This window comes from Tiliqua scincoides, chromosome 5 (genome assembly GCF_035046505.1).
Source record: "Tiliqua scincoides isolate rTilSci1 chromosome 5, rTilSci1.hap2, whole genome shotgun sequence".
NCBI classification, from domain to species: Eukaryota; Metazoa; Chordata; class Lepidosauria; order Squamata; family Scincidae; genus Tiliqua; species Tiliqua scincoides.
In genome coordinates this window covers 121,880,763-121,897,315 of record NC_089825.1, presented here as the reverse complement: position 1 = coordinate 121,897,315, position 16,553 = coordinate 121,880,763, and the positions used below count along the sequence as shown (strand labels likewise).

At 48.1% G+C, this 16,553-nt stretch overlaps 1 protein-coding gene across 1 annotated transcript; it reads left to right on the top strand.

Annotated features, from left to right (window-relative positions):
• Positions 1-359: 359 nt before the first annotated feature.
• On the top strand, positions 360-716 carry TMEM238 (transmembrane protein 238). The gene has a single exon (XM_066630367.1). The coding sequence runs from the start codon at positions 360-362 to the stop codon at positions 714-716; it is 357 nt and encodes a 118-aa protein (XP_066486464.1).
• The last annotated feature ends 15,837 nt before the right edge of the window (positions 717-16,553 follow it).

Below are 16,553 nucleotides of genomic sequence, written 5' to 3'. Positions count from 1 at the left end.
TTGGGATCCAGGCATTTCTGGCTTTGGAGGGCAGGGCAGAGTTAATTCCTCTGCTACCTGAGTTTTGGTCCCTCCCCTTCTGAAACTGGTTGGACCGCTTTCCTGGGCCTCTCACCTGAGCCACTCCTTCGCTTTCTTTCCTAGTCCTGAGCAGACCATTCACCCTTCCTGCTGTCCTTTCTTCTTCCCCTTCCATTCAAGAAAACCAACTACGCTTGGTTCTAGGCCAACGTATTGGTCCCTTTCTGCAGGCTGAGACTCTCCCTTCTTCATAGTTCCTTCTGTGACCTTCCTTTTTGCCCCAGATCCTCTTCTGTGCTGTCACTGCCTCTCATCTCACCGGGGGGGGGGGTCCCCTCATGGGGTCCTCAGGACTGGGCCGCTGCCGCTTGGCACTGGCATTTGCAATGCTCATGGACGCAGCAGGCACAGTGGCACTGCTGACTGGCATCTTTGCCCGACTGCGCCTCCAGGGCCGGGATTTTGGGGACCTCTTGATCTACTCGGGTGCAGTACTGGTGTTCCTGAGTCTGCTGGGCTGGATCATGTGGTACACAGGCAATATCGAGATAGCCCCTGAAGAACTGGCGAGGGATTACGCTGCCAAGGGAGGCACACTGGCCCGGCTGGCCAGGAAGATCTCGAGGACCTGGTCTCGGCGCCAAGGTGGAGGGTTGGCCATGAGGACTGTATCCAACAGCCGGGAAGCAGCCTAGAGGTAACGTGGGTCTCCCCCCTGCTGATGCCCCCAGGCCTATTCATTATGCCTGTTAGGATTGCCAACTTTTCAATCAGCCATGTAGCTGTAGCTGTGTAGCCTTTAACAGCTGCATGAGGCACAGACATTTGATTGTAGATGATGTTTCCCACCATGTTCTGAAAAGCTTTCCCTGCCAATTTCTGCACGTCAAATGGTGGTTAAAAGCACATGAGCATTTGGCAACAATAGTGCTTAACTGGACATTTTGTGCACAAGTGCACTTGTCCCAAAGCCCCATTTCTTGAGCAGACACGGTGTAGGGTGCATACCTGGGTTAGGTGCCCTTTGGCAGCCTTTTTAGGCTTGCTAAATAGCAATAAAAAGGATTTTTTCCCCTCCTTTTGCCTTTTCAATGTGTGCATATGGAAATTCTAATCTGTAATTGCCATTTTGAGTATAGAACCAGGCGTTATTCTGGATTATTTGACCTGAAGCACAAGAGTGCAATCGGATTAGTAAGGTGACCGGCTACATTTTTTCCTCACTCTTGCCTGCTACTTTATACTAGCCAAAGTTCCTCTCCTGCACAGTTATTAAAGGCAAACGAGCCCCTGTCCTCCTCAGCATCTGATCATCACCCAAGGTATTCTAAAGATTTCTGCATAACTCCCATCCAACAGTATTTCCTCATTGGCTAACCTTTTGGAAATCCCAGACTTTCAGACCCTTCTGTGTTTCATCCACCTAATGCAGGGGTGCCCAGACCCCAGCCCTGGGGCCACTTGCAGCCCTCAAAGCCTCTCAATGCGGCCCTCACAGAGCTCCCAGTCTCCAATGAGCCTCTGGCCCTCCAGTGATTTGTTGGAGCCCACACTGGCCCGATGCAACTGCTCTCAGTGTGAGGGCAACTGTTTGACCTCTCAGTGAGCTGTGGGATGAGGGCTCCCTCCACTGCTTGCTGTTTCACATCTGTGATGCAATAGTGGCAGAAAAGGAAAGGCCAGCCTTGCTTTGTGCAAGGCCTTTTATAGGCCTTGAGCTATTGCAAGACCTTCATTCAGTCATATAAGTTCATCTTTAATATATTCATTTATGTAAACGTGTGTAAATTTATTCAAATTTGAAATGTAAATTAATTCTTTTTTTCCCCAGCCCCTGACACAGTGTCAGAGAGACAATGTGGCCCTCCTGCCAAAAACTTTGAACACCCCTGACCTAATAATGCAAAAGTGCAGGACAGCCGTAGAGCACTGTCTGCATGCAAAAGGGCCCCAAGGCCCTTTGGCATCTCTAGTTCAAACAATGATATAGGGTAAGAGAAGAAAAAAAAAAACTCCATCTGTTACCCCAGAGAGCCACTGCCAATCAATGTGGCACTAGAGGCAGCTTGAATATCCACAGGGAGGTATTATACATACAAGCAGGAGCGAAGGTGGGATCCTCAGAATCCTGCCCAGCTTCAAAGTGCAGATATCGACAGTGCTGAATAATAATTGCCACCTTAGAGCCCAATCCTCTGCATGTCTACTCAGAAGTAAGTCCCATTAGATTCAATGGGGCTTACTCCCAGGAAAGTGTGGATAGGATTGAGCTGTCAGTTTTTTGACAGGGTTCCTTTTACTTAAAGACTGCGCAGTAGGCAGGAATTCAACCAGCTATATGTTCTCCACCACTGTGTCTTAGTGCAAGGGGAAACTGCATTTGTACACACGGACAGCCACAGCGGCAGCTTCTTTTCCCATCATGCATCACGAGACGTGTTCGGAAGTCACCAAAGGTGTGTGACAGCCCAATAAGTTGCTGCCTGACTCCCCAGCTGTGTGTTTGGCGTCCCTCTCGCATGCTGTCACTTGAGTGCATCTCTGGGGAGTGACACAGAAGCACTTCTAAAAATAAGCATTTACAAGACGGGCCTGCCCCAAAACATTTCGTCTCCCCACTCCTAATGCCCATTTGGCTTAAGTAGGCCAAGTCCCTACCAAGACCCCACACCACACCCCAACTTGAATTCTGCTGCTTCTTTTCCCTCAAACTGATACTTCAACATCCCCTCTTTTCATTTACAAACCTATCTCCTTTGCAGGACCCAGGGAGCCCCCCAAATGTGTAGAAAACACTACCTTATCTGCAGGTGACCCCCTTTGGCATACAAACTGATAAGCACTTGACCATCCCCGTTTGCTATCAGTTCACCAGCTTTAACAGTAAAATGTGTTCAAAACGTTTCATTTATAGTCATCCTTACCAGGGCCAGGTTCAGGGGATCAGCACGGTCAGACAGCCCCCATGGCCCTCAGAATGGCCCACTGTCAAGGATCCCTCAGACCAAGTGTAGACCTGGCCCCTGTACCGTCTGGGGCCAGATCTGCAACACGCCACCTTCATGCAACACGCTGCCCCCCATACTTACCTGGCCGCACAGAGCCTCATGCAACCCCCTCAGCGCTCCAAAAGCCTTCTGAGGCATCTTTAATACTTCCAATTTTCTGATGGAAAACCAGAAGTACTGTTAAGGGTGCTCCAGATGGCTTTTGGAGTGCCAGGGGGAAGGTTGTGCTGGGCTTTGCCTGCTCACCATAATGGCTTTGGAGGGCAGGCAGAGGCAGCAGTGGTGATGCGTGGGTGGAAGCGGCGCTGTGGCAGGCTGTGGCAGGCGCAGGGCTGCTGCCCCAATAGGGACCATAGATGCAGCACCTGGGTCTTTTGCCCCCCTTGTCCCCCCCCCCCGGCCTGCCACTGCCTGAGATCCCTTCTATGCCCATAGCCCAGTGTTATTCAAACTGTGCTGCGCGGTTCTTTAGGGAGGCGCCAGGAACTCAAAAGGGAGGCACGGGATGTCCTCTCGCAGCGATACAGTCACACCCCTGGGCAGAATACGAGCCCGAGCCCGTCTTCTGCCCGTCGTCTGTGCTTTTTTTTAAAGCAAAATAAACGGGAGTTGCTCAGCTGCGAGAGTGGCTGCTGCCGCCCCACCCTCTTCTCCCTCCACTCCAAGGCTGCCGCCTTCTGTGTTCGCTGCATGTTGCTTCCAAAGCTCTTTGACTCCAACCCCAATCTGGCAAGTTCCGAGCATGCCCAGATTGCAGTCCTTAACCCTCGCTGATCCTTGTCTGGTTGGTTCCTAGTTCCCAGCCTGGGATCACTTCTCATCAAAGTGAAATCTCTCTTTTCAACCCCCTCCCTCTTCTACTCCCCCCTTTCGATCTCCAAACCTTCCCGCTTTCCTCCCCCTCCCCAAATAAAACACTTCCTATTTTACCAGTCACCAGGGGTCTTAAAGTTGTTTCCATGCAGTTGGCAAAGGGGGGGGGGGGGGGAGAGAGAGAGAATCACACACTTTACTTGGCCAGGAGCAGAGAAAGGGTACTGTTTTTAAAGTGATTTATTAATCTTGTTGTTTGACTGAAGAGGAGAGGCTGTATTTTTAAAGTGATGAATCTTGCTATTTGAAGGGAATACTTATCAGCCAATGATGAAGTGATTGCCAGCCCAATCCTATCCACACTTTCCTGGGAGTAAGCCCCATTGACTCTAATGGGACTTACTTCTGAGTAGACATACATAGACTTGAGCTGTGCATCTCCTAGTATAGGAGACAAATCAGCTTCCTAACCAAACCCTTATCAGCTCTGATATATTTTCATGGTCTATTTTTGTTTTCCCCACCAGCTGCTGGAAAAATTTAATTTCATTAAATTAATAAAGGGTTCAATCCTATCCAAGGAGAATGGGAGAAATTACTAGTTGGATTGGGGTCCACAAGGGTGTGTGTGTGTAATGTTGGTCAGACTGGTTATTCACAAAGTTCATTTGATAAAACAATTCTATTGGTATGCTTACAAAGTTTTAAAAAATGAGTCCTCCTGGACCAGACAAAATCTACCTATTCCAGCATCTTGTCTCCAACAGTGATCAGCAGCTGATCATTTATAAAGCATGTATATTGCTGGGTATTAATAATATATTTTTAAGATCTGCATTTAATTAATGATATGATTAATATAATTAATATTAATATCGTTAATATATATATATTATATTTAATATATTATAATAAATATAATATTATAATATTATATTTAATATATTTAATATAGCTAATATTTGTGGCCACTTCCTGTTTAATGATGTCACTTCCAGCCCTCGGGAACATGATGGGGAGTCATGGCCAACAGCCACGGGGGTCAAGGGAGCCGCTGGCCAGAAAAGTTTGAGTACCACTGCCATAGCCCTTACACAGTGGTAGCAGAGCAACAGCCACCCTTCTACTTTCCCATCACATCTACCAAAGTTAAAGCAGTTTGGTGAGGGCCCCCTGATATTTGGAAGCAGCCCTGATCCTGTCAACAACCCTGTAAAGTAAGTGTTACTATCCCCCATATCATAGACTGAGATGCAGGCTGCAATCCTATTCACACTTTTCTGGGAGTAAACTCCATGTACTATAATGGAACTTACTTCTGAGTAGACAGGCATAGGACTGGACTCTCAGTGACTTGCCTAAGGCTGTCTAATGAGGTTTTGGAAGAGGGAAGCCTGAAATTTAGGATTTCCTGATGTGTGGCCTGGTCTCTTATCTCTATACAAAACATGGGCACTAAGGACACAATCCTAACCAACTTAACAGCAGCGAGATAAGGGCAATGCAGCTTCGAGATAAGGGAACAAATATTCCCTCACCTTGAGGAGGTCTCCGTGACTTCTACCCAGCTGCAGGATGCAGCACATGCCCCATTGGCACAGCTATGTCAGTGTGGGAAAGTTGGTTAGGATTTGGGCCTGAGCTGCCCATGTTTGTAATACATAAGTGGCTTGTGGAACTCACTGCCTCAAGATGGGTTATGGTTTTAACCAGAGTGTAGCTCCATGAAATTTTCATGTTCAGAGGCAGTATGTCTTGGATACCGGACACTGGACACACAATATGAGAAGGCTTGTGAGTTTCCCAAAGGCATCTGGCAGGCTGCTGCTGGAAACTGGTTACTGGTCTAGAGATGAACCCATGGTTTGATCCAAAAGAGCTCTTTGTGTTCTTTGAGAACTGCGACTCTGTTCTCACTGCTGTATAGCGTCTTCCTTCTCACTTTTGTTCCTCTTTCAGTACCTTCATCAAACTTTTAACACAACGTGGCCCAGAAATGGAGGCAGCAGATGTTGTATTGGCGTCTGGATGAAACAAGAGACATCCATTCCCTCCTCCCTCCATCCCATCTTTCCCACTGACTAACCTTCTGTACATTCTGCTTTAGGTTGGCCCCACTTGACTTGCGACCCCCTGTGCCAAACTCAACCTACTAGCAGTGTGTGGCAGCCCATTGACTGATAGACGACAAGCCCCCTGGTTTTTTTTCTGTCTGCTTGGGACAGCAGAAACATATGTGTGTCAAGCAGATAATATACCGTTTGTGAACTGCATTCAGGTTGATGTGTCACAAGGTATCCAGGCTTGGCCTAAGGCAGTGTTTTTTTATCTGTATGAAATTGCTTCTTCCCAGCCTTGCTCTGTTTGTTATATTAGGGCTATGGAGGTCAATCAAGGTAGCATACACATGCCCTCCCCTCATTCTAAGCAGAGAGCCAGTGACCTGTCTTCGGGTTGCCCCATTAGCTTTGTGGCTCAGTGGGGATTTGAACCTGCATCTTCCCATCAAAGACTCCAACGCTTACCACTTGTTCTCCATGTTGTCACTGAGTTGTTTGGCTCCTTAACTGTAATTGAGTTGCAACACCCTCTCCTTCAGCAGCTCTGGGGTGGGGGTGGGGGTCTAACTCTTGGCCCAGATCGTCTGATCGTCTGATCTTTTCTAAGTTAATAAGCCAGGCTGCTGTAGCCATCTACTTTCATCTCACTTCCCTTTGGCAGATAGGGAAGATAATATCTACAGGTCAAGTTGTGGTTAAATGTGTAGCTACAAAGGCTAGTTGGAAGGCTGGCAACCACACAAAGCACATGTGAGCTCTGGGCCTTGGAGACAGTTTTATCCCTTCCTCTCATCCAGAGAACCAAAGCATGTTTTCTTTTCCGCTTTGAGCCCATTCTTCTTTCTTCTATCCGATTGGAGAACTCAGATGCTGTTCCCAGCCACTCCTGTTTGCCCAATTCTCCATCCTTCTCTTTTGCAGGTGTTCGCTCATGCTGACTGTATGAAGGATGCCACGGTCCACCTGTGGAACGTATGAATGGGATCACCAGCATGGATGATGTTTTTCCCCCTGGGACTGCAGTTGACCTTTGCCCCCCACACACACTCAAATACCAGGAAAAAAGAACCTTAGACTTCTATCACCCTGATCCAAAGGCATGCCATCTGCATCCAGGATCTGTATGTGTGAATTTTGCTTTACATTTCAAACACTCTCCTTTTTCAGCAAGAAGGTCTTCATTCCTCTATTTCTGCCACAAACTGAGTTGACTTATTACCCCTTCCCCACTCACTCCCCCAATGCTGCTTCTGTAACAGCTACACAACATCCAGAAATTCAAACCTATTGATACAGAAATCCAAAAGGCTGCCATATGTTGAACTTTTACTGGCTATACAGCTTGTGGTAAAAATCCTTGGATTCCTCCTATTTTGGAGCCCTCCAAAGAGCTTCAATGATGTTTTGGTCTCCTAAGCCAGGCTGCAGAGACATCCTGCTGCAAGACCGTCTTTGAATTCAGTGCAACCTCAGAACAGCCCCATGTCAGGGTAGCCAGATCAGAGTGTAGATTCCCCATCTTCGTTTCTGGGTTCAACTTAAAGCCTAACCGGCCCCCCTGTTGAGATTGACATGTGCCAACCGATTGGGCCTCCCAGCCCTCTTGATCAGGTCAAGACAGGTAGGGGGAGGTTCTAGGAGATCATAAACCATCCAATCAGATAAAACCATGGCATCATTAATCCTGGTGTTTAGAAGTTCACACAGAGGAATGCATGTGTGTATTGCTCAGGTTTATTGTTGAAAACTACGATTTTATCAAAAGGCATACATACTCTCCAAGTGCATGAAGGAACCAGGCCTGGAACGTGGTGGGTAAGGAAGAGTAGGGAAGAAAGTATGCAGTGATTTGGATCAGGGATGTGTTTTATTTGTTGTGCATTTTAATATCTTTGCCACCCTTTATCAAACACCCTCCTTTTGCCATTCCTGTCTGTTTTTGATAAATGTCTTGCTTTGATCATTTAACAAAATTCCCCCCTCCCCCAACACATGTTGTTTTGGTCCTTCAGCCTGTAAAATAAACATGGTCTTTTTTTTTACTGATTGCCTGCCTGGCTCAGCCCAAGAGGAAGTGGGTTGTTGTGCTTACCAGCTTTATTCCCTCTGACAGGTCTGTCAGCTGGGTCACCAGAGACTCAGCAATGATGTCATTGCATCATCACCAAACTGCTGGATTGCCAATCCCCACACTGCACAGAGTTTGACAGCACAGATCAACACACCTTGTAGGGAACATTGCTTACTAGATTGCCCTAAGTTTCACTTCAGAGGTGATCCCTTGGATCTTAAGGGCATCTTGGTCATCCTGGAAGGAGGGCTTATTCAAGGTGGCCTCTTTCTGTCTGGGCCCCCTGGCTTTGGATGACAGCAGCGGAATACTACCAATTCCCCATTAACCTAGTCTGACCGGTAAACGGATGCTGGAAATGGAGAGGAGCGCCCCTGCACTAGGTGCTATGCCTGTCTGGCCCTCTGACTTCTCTTCCTACAGCACACAGCTTTTGAAGACATGTGAGATAAAGATGGGAGCAGGATGAGCTGCAGCCAGAGGTTGCTTGGAACCAAGACTCCTGGGTTCTCTGGACAGGAAGCAATGATTCTGGGGATGTTTGATCAAGAAACAGTCACCATAGTGATGAATGGGATGAAAATTAAACTCTTTTACTAATAAAGACATGCGGGGACTGCCTGGATAGCTGTCCTGCTGTGCTGGCCATCATGGTGCTTTTGCTGGTGGTGGGGCCGCAGCTGGTGCTGGAGGTGGGGCCGCACCTGGTGCTGGCGGTGGGGCCGCACCTCCTGCCGGAGGCGGTGGCCCAGGTGGTGCTGGAGCTGGTGCCGCGCCTCCTGCTGGCGGTGGTGGCGCACCTCCTGCTGGAGGTGGTGCCCCACTTGGTGCTGGTGCTGCGCCCCCTGCTGGAGCTGGTGCCGCGCCTGCTGCCGGTGGCGGCGCCCCGCCTGGCGCCGGTGGTGGTGCCGCGCCTCCCGCTGGTGGTGCTGCCGCACTTGGTGCTGGAGCTGGTGCCGCACCTCCAGCTGGCGGAGGTGCCCCGCCTGGTGCCGGTGGTGGCCCTGCCCCTGGCGCCGCCCCACCTGGCGTTGGTGGCGGTGCCGCGCCTGGCGCTGGTGGTGGTGCCGCGCCAGGTGCCACGGCTGGTGCCGGTGGTGGTGCTGCAGCTGGTGCTGGTGCCGCACCTGGTGCCGCAGCCGGGGCTGGTGGGGGTGCCGCAGCTGGGGCCGGCGGGGGTGCCGCAGCCGGTGGCGGCGGCGGTTCCTTAGCCGGTGATGGTGCCGCAGCCGGTGGGGGTGCCGCGCCTGGTGGTGGCGGTGGTGCGGTCCCTGGTGGCGGCCCTGTTCGTGGCTCTGGCTCCGACTGCAGCCTCACTACTAGTTGTATCGGTTCTGGACTCATGTACGGTCGCCCTATTCCTCTCATTAGCTCCTCTTCTGGGCTCATTTCCTGCCTTCTGGGCACCCAAGTGTCCCTCTCTTGGGTTGACCAGTAGGCTTCTTCTTCGGTGTCGCTGCCACTCAGGAGTCTGGCTGTGTACTCTGAGCTCCCGCTCTCTGGGGTCTCAGACCCTCTTTCCTTCCTTTGGAGCTCCCTGAACTTCCTGTACAGGAGAGAAGCACATCGGAACTCACAGAAGGGTCATGAGTCTGGGGGAGGTCTTCTGGAATGCAGGCTAAGTTCTCTGGGGTAAAGCTGGGTGAGAGTCTACATTGAGGAGCAGGTGTGGGATTCTTTGCTGTGGAACAAGCTCTTGGCCCTAACGGACATATGTACTCCTGCCCCTGGCTACTGATCAAAAGGTAATTGTCACCCCTCTTCACCTCAGACAGGGTGTCTCTGTCCTCCACCTCCCTTCTCCAAGCACCTTCATTTTTATTGGCTCCTACATTTCTGCAATGCCTTATTTTTAAGTACTTCCCCCCCCCCCAAATTGCTCCATGGTAGGAGGAGATAGTTTTATGGCTGATGCATTGGCCAGCCTTATCAGCAGCACACAGTCGAAGTCTGCAAAGGGGGTGGGTGGGTCTTTGTGGTGATACACGAGCCAGCTAATGAGTGCCATATGCATGATTGGCTTCTGTTCCAAACCACAACCGTTTTCCTCCTGAACCTGATCTGGGCAAAAAGATAGTTTGTGTGTCAGATATGCATTTTAACTTTCTAACTTGGGAATGTTGTATGCTTGAACACATCCTGCCTGCCTCCCTGTCTCCCTGCCTCTCTCTCTCTCTCTCTCTCTCTCACACACACACACACACACACACACACAGAGTAAGCCCATCTAAGAATTTTGCTTAATGTAAGAGGCTTCTGATTCTGGCTGTTTCTCAAGACAAATTGTCACACATCATGGACAAAGTGCAAAATTTCATTGGCAAGGAACTGCACGTTTTATGCATTTTAATGTTTTGAGTGCGTCCGTGCCTGTGCGCACAATTGGAGATCAAACCTGTAAAACCTGCAACCTACCAAGCTGAGCAGAATCGATCAGTCATGGATTGTGGCCTACCAGGTGCTTGACAACCCACTCACTCCTGTCTTTTCAGTCCCATAGTTCTTTTGAGGTGGTATCGGGTATTGGCCAGCCTCTCAATTCTGCTTGTTCCCCAGAGTCCAAGGAGTTAAATGATGAACATTGCCCATGATTTTTGGACTCCTAGATCCCACCTTAGCCCTGCAGCCAGAAACAGTGGTCAGGTTTTGATGGTGGCAGACGTCCAAGTCCCCATGACCTACCAGAAAATGAAGAACCCTACGCTCAGAATGACTGCCGTGACAATGATTCCACCAAGGATCCCCGCATTTCGATGTTGTCTGCCAGCTGTTAAAAAAGGCATCTGTTTACACAGTGGTCAGCTCACAGCCCTTTGCTGAGATTTATTTATATATATTTTTCACGGTTTTTAGACCACCTTTCCTCCAAGGTGGTACAACACCCTGTGTTCACAACAACCCTGTGAGGTAGATGAGGCTGAAAGATCGTGACTAGCCCAAGGTCACCCAGGGAGCTTCAAGGCTGAGCAGAGATTCGAACCTGGATCTTCCAAATCTTAAGCCAAACCACTACACCGTCCTGGCTCTCATAAGAACATAAGAAGAGCATTGCTGGATCAGGCCAAAGGCCCATCTAGTCCAGCTTCCTGTGTTTCACAGTGGCCCACTAGATACCTCAGGGAACACTCAAAACACTTGCAGGCAAGAGCGTGACTGAGAGCGGGTAAGCAGTGAACCAGGGGAAAGTGAGTGCGTTTTACGCTCCCCGGAGCTGTGAGGAATCTCTTCAGTTCAGTTAAGAGCTAATGGTGGCACCAGAACCTGATGTGGTGGTGTGTGGTGTGCGCAGCAACCGTGACACGACGATCAGTTGTATCAATTGCTCTTCAGAGCAGATCTCTCTCATTCAACATTGGAACAAAGCCACCAAGTTTCTAGTCAGGAGTTATAATCCCAGCTCAGGTTGGTTAATCAGTTCCAGAGCCTGGTGCCACTAACAGATCTTGACCTTTGCAGAACAGTTGTTAATGCACGCAGAAGAATTCAGTGGGAAAAACTTCTCCAGGCCTCTACCACTTCAGGCTGGTGGTCTTGGTGGGATTGCATTTTTCTTCACAAGGAAAACATTTCCAGTGCATAGAAAGCAAGCATGTCAGGGTTAAATCTTTAGCCTAGCCTAGTGTTTTCTCTAAAAAGGAATAGTCAAATATGCGCTCCCACCAAACACCATTGGCCTACAGTGGTACAGTCCTTGTAACGGTGACGAAACTGGCCTTTAAAAGGCCCATTTTAAAGATGGCTATCCTGTCCCCATGGGATGGTTGCTGAGAGAGTGAGGAAACCTTGCTAGAGGGGCATGCCTATGCAGGTGCCCCCGTTCATTAAGCAAGATGGATTATGCATACTCCAGTGTGCCAGGGAAGGATCCCTCAGCCAAACATGAGAAAACAAGCAAAGAAAACAAGAGATAGTCCCAGAGGCTCTTCCATATCACATGGATTGAGAATCCTTCTGAAGTCTCACCGCAAAATCTGAAAGTCTCAGAGCTGACGATAGCTCTTGTTGGACTGAACCAATTCAGATTGTCAGAGAGTTGCCTATTTGAGTTGTCTCTCCTATAAAAGTTTCACATAGGAAACTAACATGTGTGGGAGATGTGTTACAGCCTAGTCTCCCCATCCCCACATACACTAGTTTTCTCTGTGCAGGAAGTCCTTTATCTAGCAGCATTCAGACATGTGATTCCCCCAGCTACGCTGAAATAGTCCTGTCTAGCAGCAGTTGCACCATATGTCACCTAGCTCTCCAACTGCCTGTTGGAGAAATCCCCCGCTAAAAATAACTCCTGTGCACATGGGAAACAAACTAGGGGAGGAGATGAAACTGACAAGAGGCCTTAATACTTGATCTCCTCTTTGCAGAGGGAACATTAGTGTTAAGCGCAATACGATGCATACATCGGTGGGGAAGGATTTGTATTCATTATCGTTGATGACATCATAGGCACTATCCAGTAGGTGCCTGTGACACTTGCATTCCCAACACCTTTGCAAATCACAATGACCCAACAAGCTAGGAAAGGAAAAAAGGAAGCTTTCTCAGCCACATCGTACTGAGTGTCTGTATACCACGAAGGGGAACTGATTTGACAGTCACCCCTGAGACAGAAGTACTTAATTTGAATGAAGGCATCTAAACACTGCCCAACAACTTAATCATAATTGCACACTGGCGCTCTAATGCTCAAAATGCCTAGAGAGGCTCCCAAGTCTTACCGTCAATAGCAAGGTGGTAGCAGGTATGGTTACTATAACAGCATTTCATCAGATGGCACTGATGAGGGTAGAAACTTTCTGCTTCGCCACCACAGGTCAGCTGCTGTGAGGGGTCCTGGTGGCATGCTGGAAGAGACAGAAAATCTTTCACGCCAGTGTCAGTAGCACATCTCTCCTGCCATCCTTCCATCTCTCTCACAGAGAAATCAAATGAATGAGAGTACCCAAAGTGGCCTGTTGTATTCTGTTTGTCTGCTTGAGTAACTCTGGGTTCCCTCACAATGCTTTAGAGGCATTAAAAATAATTTAAAAATCTGTGCGCTTTTGCACATTACCATTGCATGCACATTACTGACGTGTGATTTCTAAACAACCAGGAGGCTACAGTTTTAGTCACAAAAATCAGTGCAAAAACAAATCAGTCACAAATCAAAGAGTTGGTAACAAATGAACTACTGGATATCCAAGTGTTGGCGTCATGTAGCGAGCGCAAATGCTCTATCCAGTGGCGTAACTAGAGGGGGAGCAAAGCACTAGGTTTTGCAGGGGGAGGAGCTGCTAGCACGCTGCAGTGAGGCTCCCTGCAAAACTTCGTGCTTTTATGCCACTGGCTCAGGCAGTGGCGTAGCTAAGGGGGTGCAGGGGGTAGCAGTTGCACTGGGCAACAAGCTTTAGGGGGCAACAAACTGAGCTTGACACTAGTGGCCAAAAATGTTTAAAAAATTTTATGTATGAATAATACCATCCTGTTATATATCATTGGAAAGGTAATTTAATGCAGAATGCATTGCAACAAACCCCATTGGAATACCTGTATTCTATCAAAAGTTATGGCCAATTAATCAGAAAATGAAAACACAACTGCCTTACGGAACAAAAAGTGGGTTTCCGTAACTCAAAACTGATCTATGAGACTGATTGTTCTGAGAGCCAATGACATGGTATTATGATACAGCATCGAACCAATAAGATGTTAATAAGAGTCCACTCTCATTTCCATGTATCATAATACAGTGACCTCTGCTAACTGGATAAAGAGGCACTTTTTCAAGTAGTGTTCCTCTTATATTTAGCAGGGGGAGAATTACCTTCCCTCTTCACCCCAGCACAGTGTCTCTAGCCAATAAGGGGCATACTTTGTATTTATTTACTTAATTTTGTTGTGAAGGGGGGTTACATAATCTTCTTTGACCCCAGGTAGCAGATAGATGCCTTAGCTATGCCACTGACTGGGGGGAAGCAGCAGAGCAAGTGGGTGGAGAGCTTCTGGGGGGAGGAGGCATGTTTTCCCTCGATTTTCACTTTTTAAAAAACCCAGGCGTGACATCACTTCCGGTTGTGACATCACTTCTGGGGTATCATTTTGAGCTTGGCGCCGGGCTACACGATCATTAGCTACGCCACTGTCCAACGGTCTCTAATGATGTAGGGCAGCCTCAATTTTCTGGCTCCTAGCCTTGGAAAATCACTGTCCCTGTTTCTGTCTTTGGAAAGAGTGTTCATATTTTTAGTGTGAGTTGCTGAAATTGTGCTGGAAATGCTGCTGCATGCTTTGCCTATGGAAGTTCCCAGTTCAATCCCCGACATCCCCAGAACCTGAAACCCTGGAGAGCCACTGCTTGTCTGTGTTGACAGTACTGACCTGGGTGAACCAGTGGTCTGATTCAGTATAAGGCAGCTTCCTATGATCACTCAGGACTCCATTCAGTCCCCAGAGTCTCTGGAAGCTTTAGAGTGGGTGCATTTTTTGTCCTGATACACATGGCTGTGAGCCCTAAGGCACAATACAGGACACAGCCTGCCATTTTGCAGTTGCCAAGGTTTCTTTTGAACTATTGATGATATCATCCTGCTGTAGGCCAATTACACTTTTTTTTCCCCCTAGCATGTATTTCACCAAAAGAACAATCACTCTCCTGATTTATCCATTTGTGGAATACTTGAAATTGTAGAGTAAATGAATGCAGTTCACAGCAATGGGGCCATGGTCTGTACATAGGAACATATGCAGCTGCCTTAGCCAACTCCAACTCTAGTTCTCACTGTCTACACTGCCTGGCCATACAGACAGGGGTCTTTGCCAGGCCTAATTGGAGATGCTGCCAGGGATCAAACCTGGGACCTTCAGCATGCAGAGTCTGTGCTCTGCCATCAAGGTATGTCTCTTGCCCCTCCCTGGGGTTAGGCATCCAGGATGAGGATGAGGCTGGAAAGGATCCGTGCTATGTGACTGGAGATGTTGTTAGCGTGTGATTCTTTCCATCTGCAAAATGTTGGAAGGTGTAGTGGCTCTTGTGTTCCATGTTGCTGCCAAGAATTAATGCATATGAAATCCACCCAGTCAGGGCTGGCCCATCCATGAGGCCCACTGAGACTACTCTAGAGACTGAGCATGGGACCTTCTGCATTCAAACCATGCATTCTGCCACTGAGTGATGAGCCCAGCTCAAATGCAAACCCAACCCTGCATCCTACCTCTCTATGCTACAGATACTGGCTATACACCCATAGAAATCTCCCTGCTCGACCATGAAGCTCACAAGGTGACCATGGGCCTGTTTTTCCCCCTCAATCAAAGCTACCTCACGTGGTTGTTGTGAGGATAAAGGAGAGGGAGGGGAACCACGTATCCTGCCCTGAGCAGCTTGGAAGAAAATGTAATGCATAAATAAGATTCCTATCATGTTACAAACGCAAGAGATTTTTTTCAGGGGCAAATCTATTTAATTCAAAGAAAACATTATTATTATTATTATTATTATTATTATTATTATTATTATTATTATTATTATTATTATGTTTTCTTTTTTTCTTTTTTGCTCCTAGAAAGCTGAATTCAAAAAGCAGCAATTCATATGCACCCATAGAAGACTGGCACTGTTTTGTGTGATTGTTAAGCCAGAATGAGCTGAGCTGCACAAGTATTTTGACTTGGTTAAGGATAATATGAAGGAAATGTTCAACTGGGACTGTGGGAAAGGCAGGTATGGGAAGGATACCTCGTATTCTCCATGGAAAGCTGGCTGTGTGCAGAGCTGACCCTTCATGTGCCTGAGGCAGCATGTCAAATGCTAACTGCTATTATCTGGTGATGTTCCAGCCTCTGCTTCTCCCACTTCCTGGACTGGAAAAGGAAGAGGGGGGTGGATTGGAGAAGAATGTGTGGAGGAGGGGAGAGAGGGTGAGCTAGAGCATCAGTTCCACAGTTCATCTTCTGCCTTGTCCCTCTTCCTTTTCCAGCCCAGGTAAGGGAGGATGTGGAAGTGAGAAGGTGGATCTTCTGCTGATCTTCTGCCTGAGATGACTGCCTCAGTAGGCCTCATGGATGGGCCAGCTCTAATTGTGCGGATTGCAAATGGGCTGCTTCTTGGTAGCAACATGGACAAATCGTGCATGGAGCTGCTATAGGAAAACTTGAAGTTGTCATAAGCTGAGCCAGATCATTGGCTGACGTAGCTCAGCATTGTCTATATACTGACGATATAGCTGCAGCTCTCCAGAGTCTCAGGGACGTGTATGGACTGTGGGGCAAGTGTTCCCATCACATTGGGCTGAGATCCTGTGATCTGGAGGCTCAAATGCATCCTACCTCTCTGTGCTACAGAGACTGGCTACATGGAAAGACAGCACTGGAACTCCTAAATCTAGAGCCATTTGGATGCATTCACAGGGAGAAAATGATCGGGCCTAGAAGGAACATCAGTCACAGAGGAAGGAAGCAGGAAAACAAAAGGAAAAGCTGAATGTGCTTAAATGAGCAACCAGACCCCTGTGATTTAGCAGTGAGGGGGAGATTCCCTAGGAGAGTTTGCACAATCAGACTGTGATTCTTTCAAATTGCCCTCCCTATGGAAGGATATGTTGA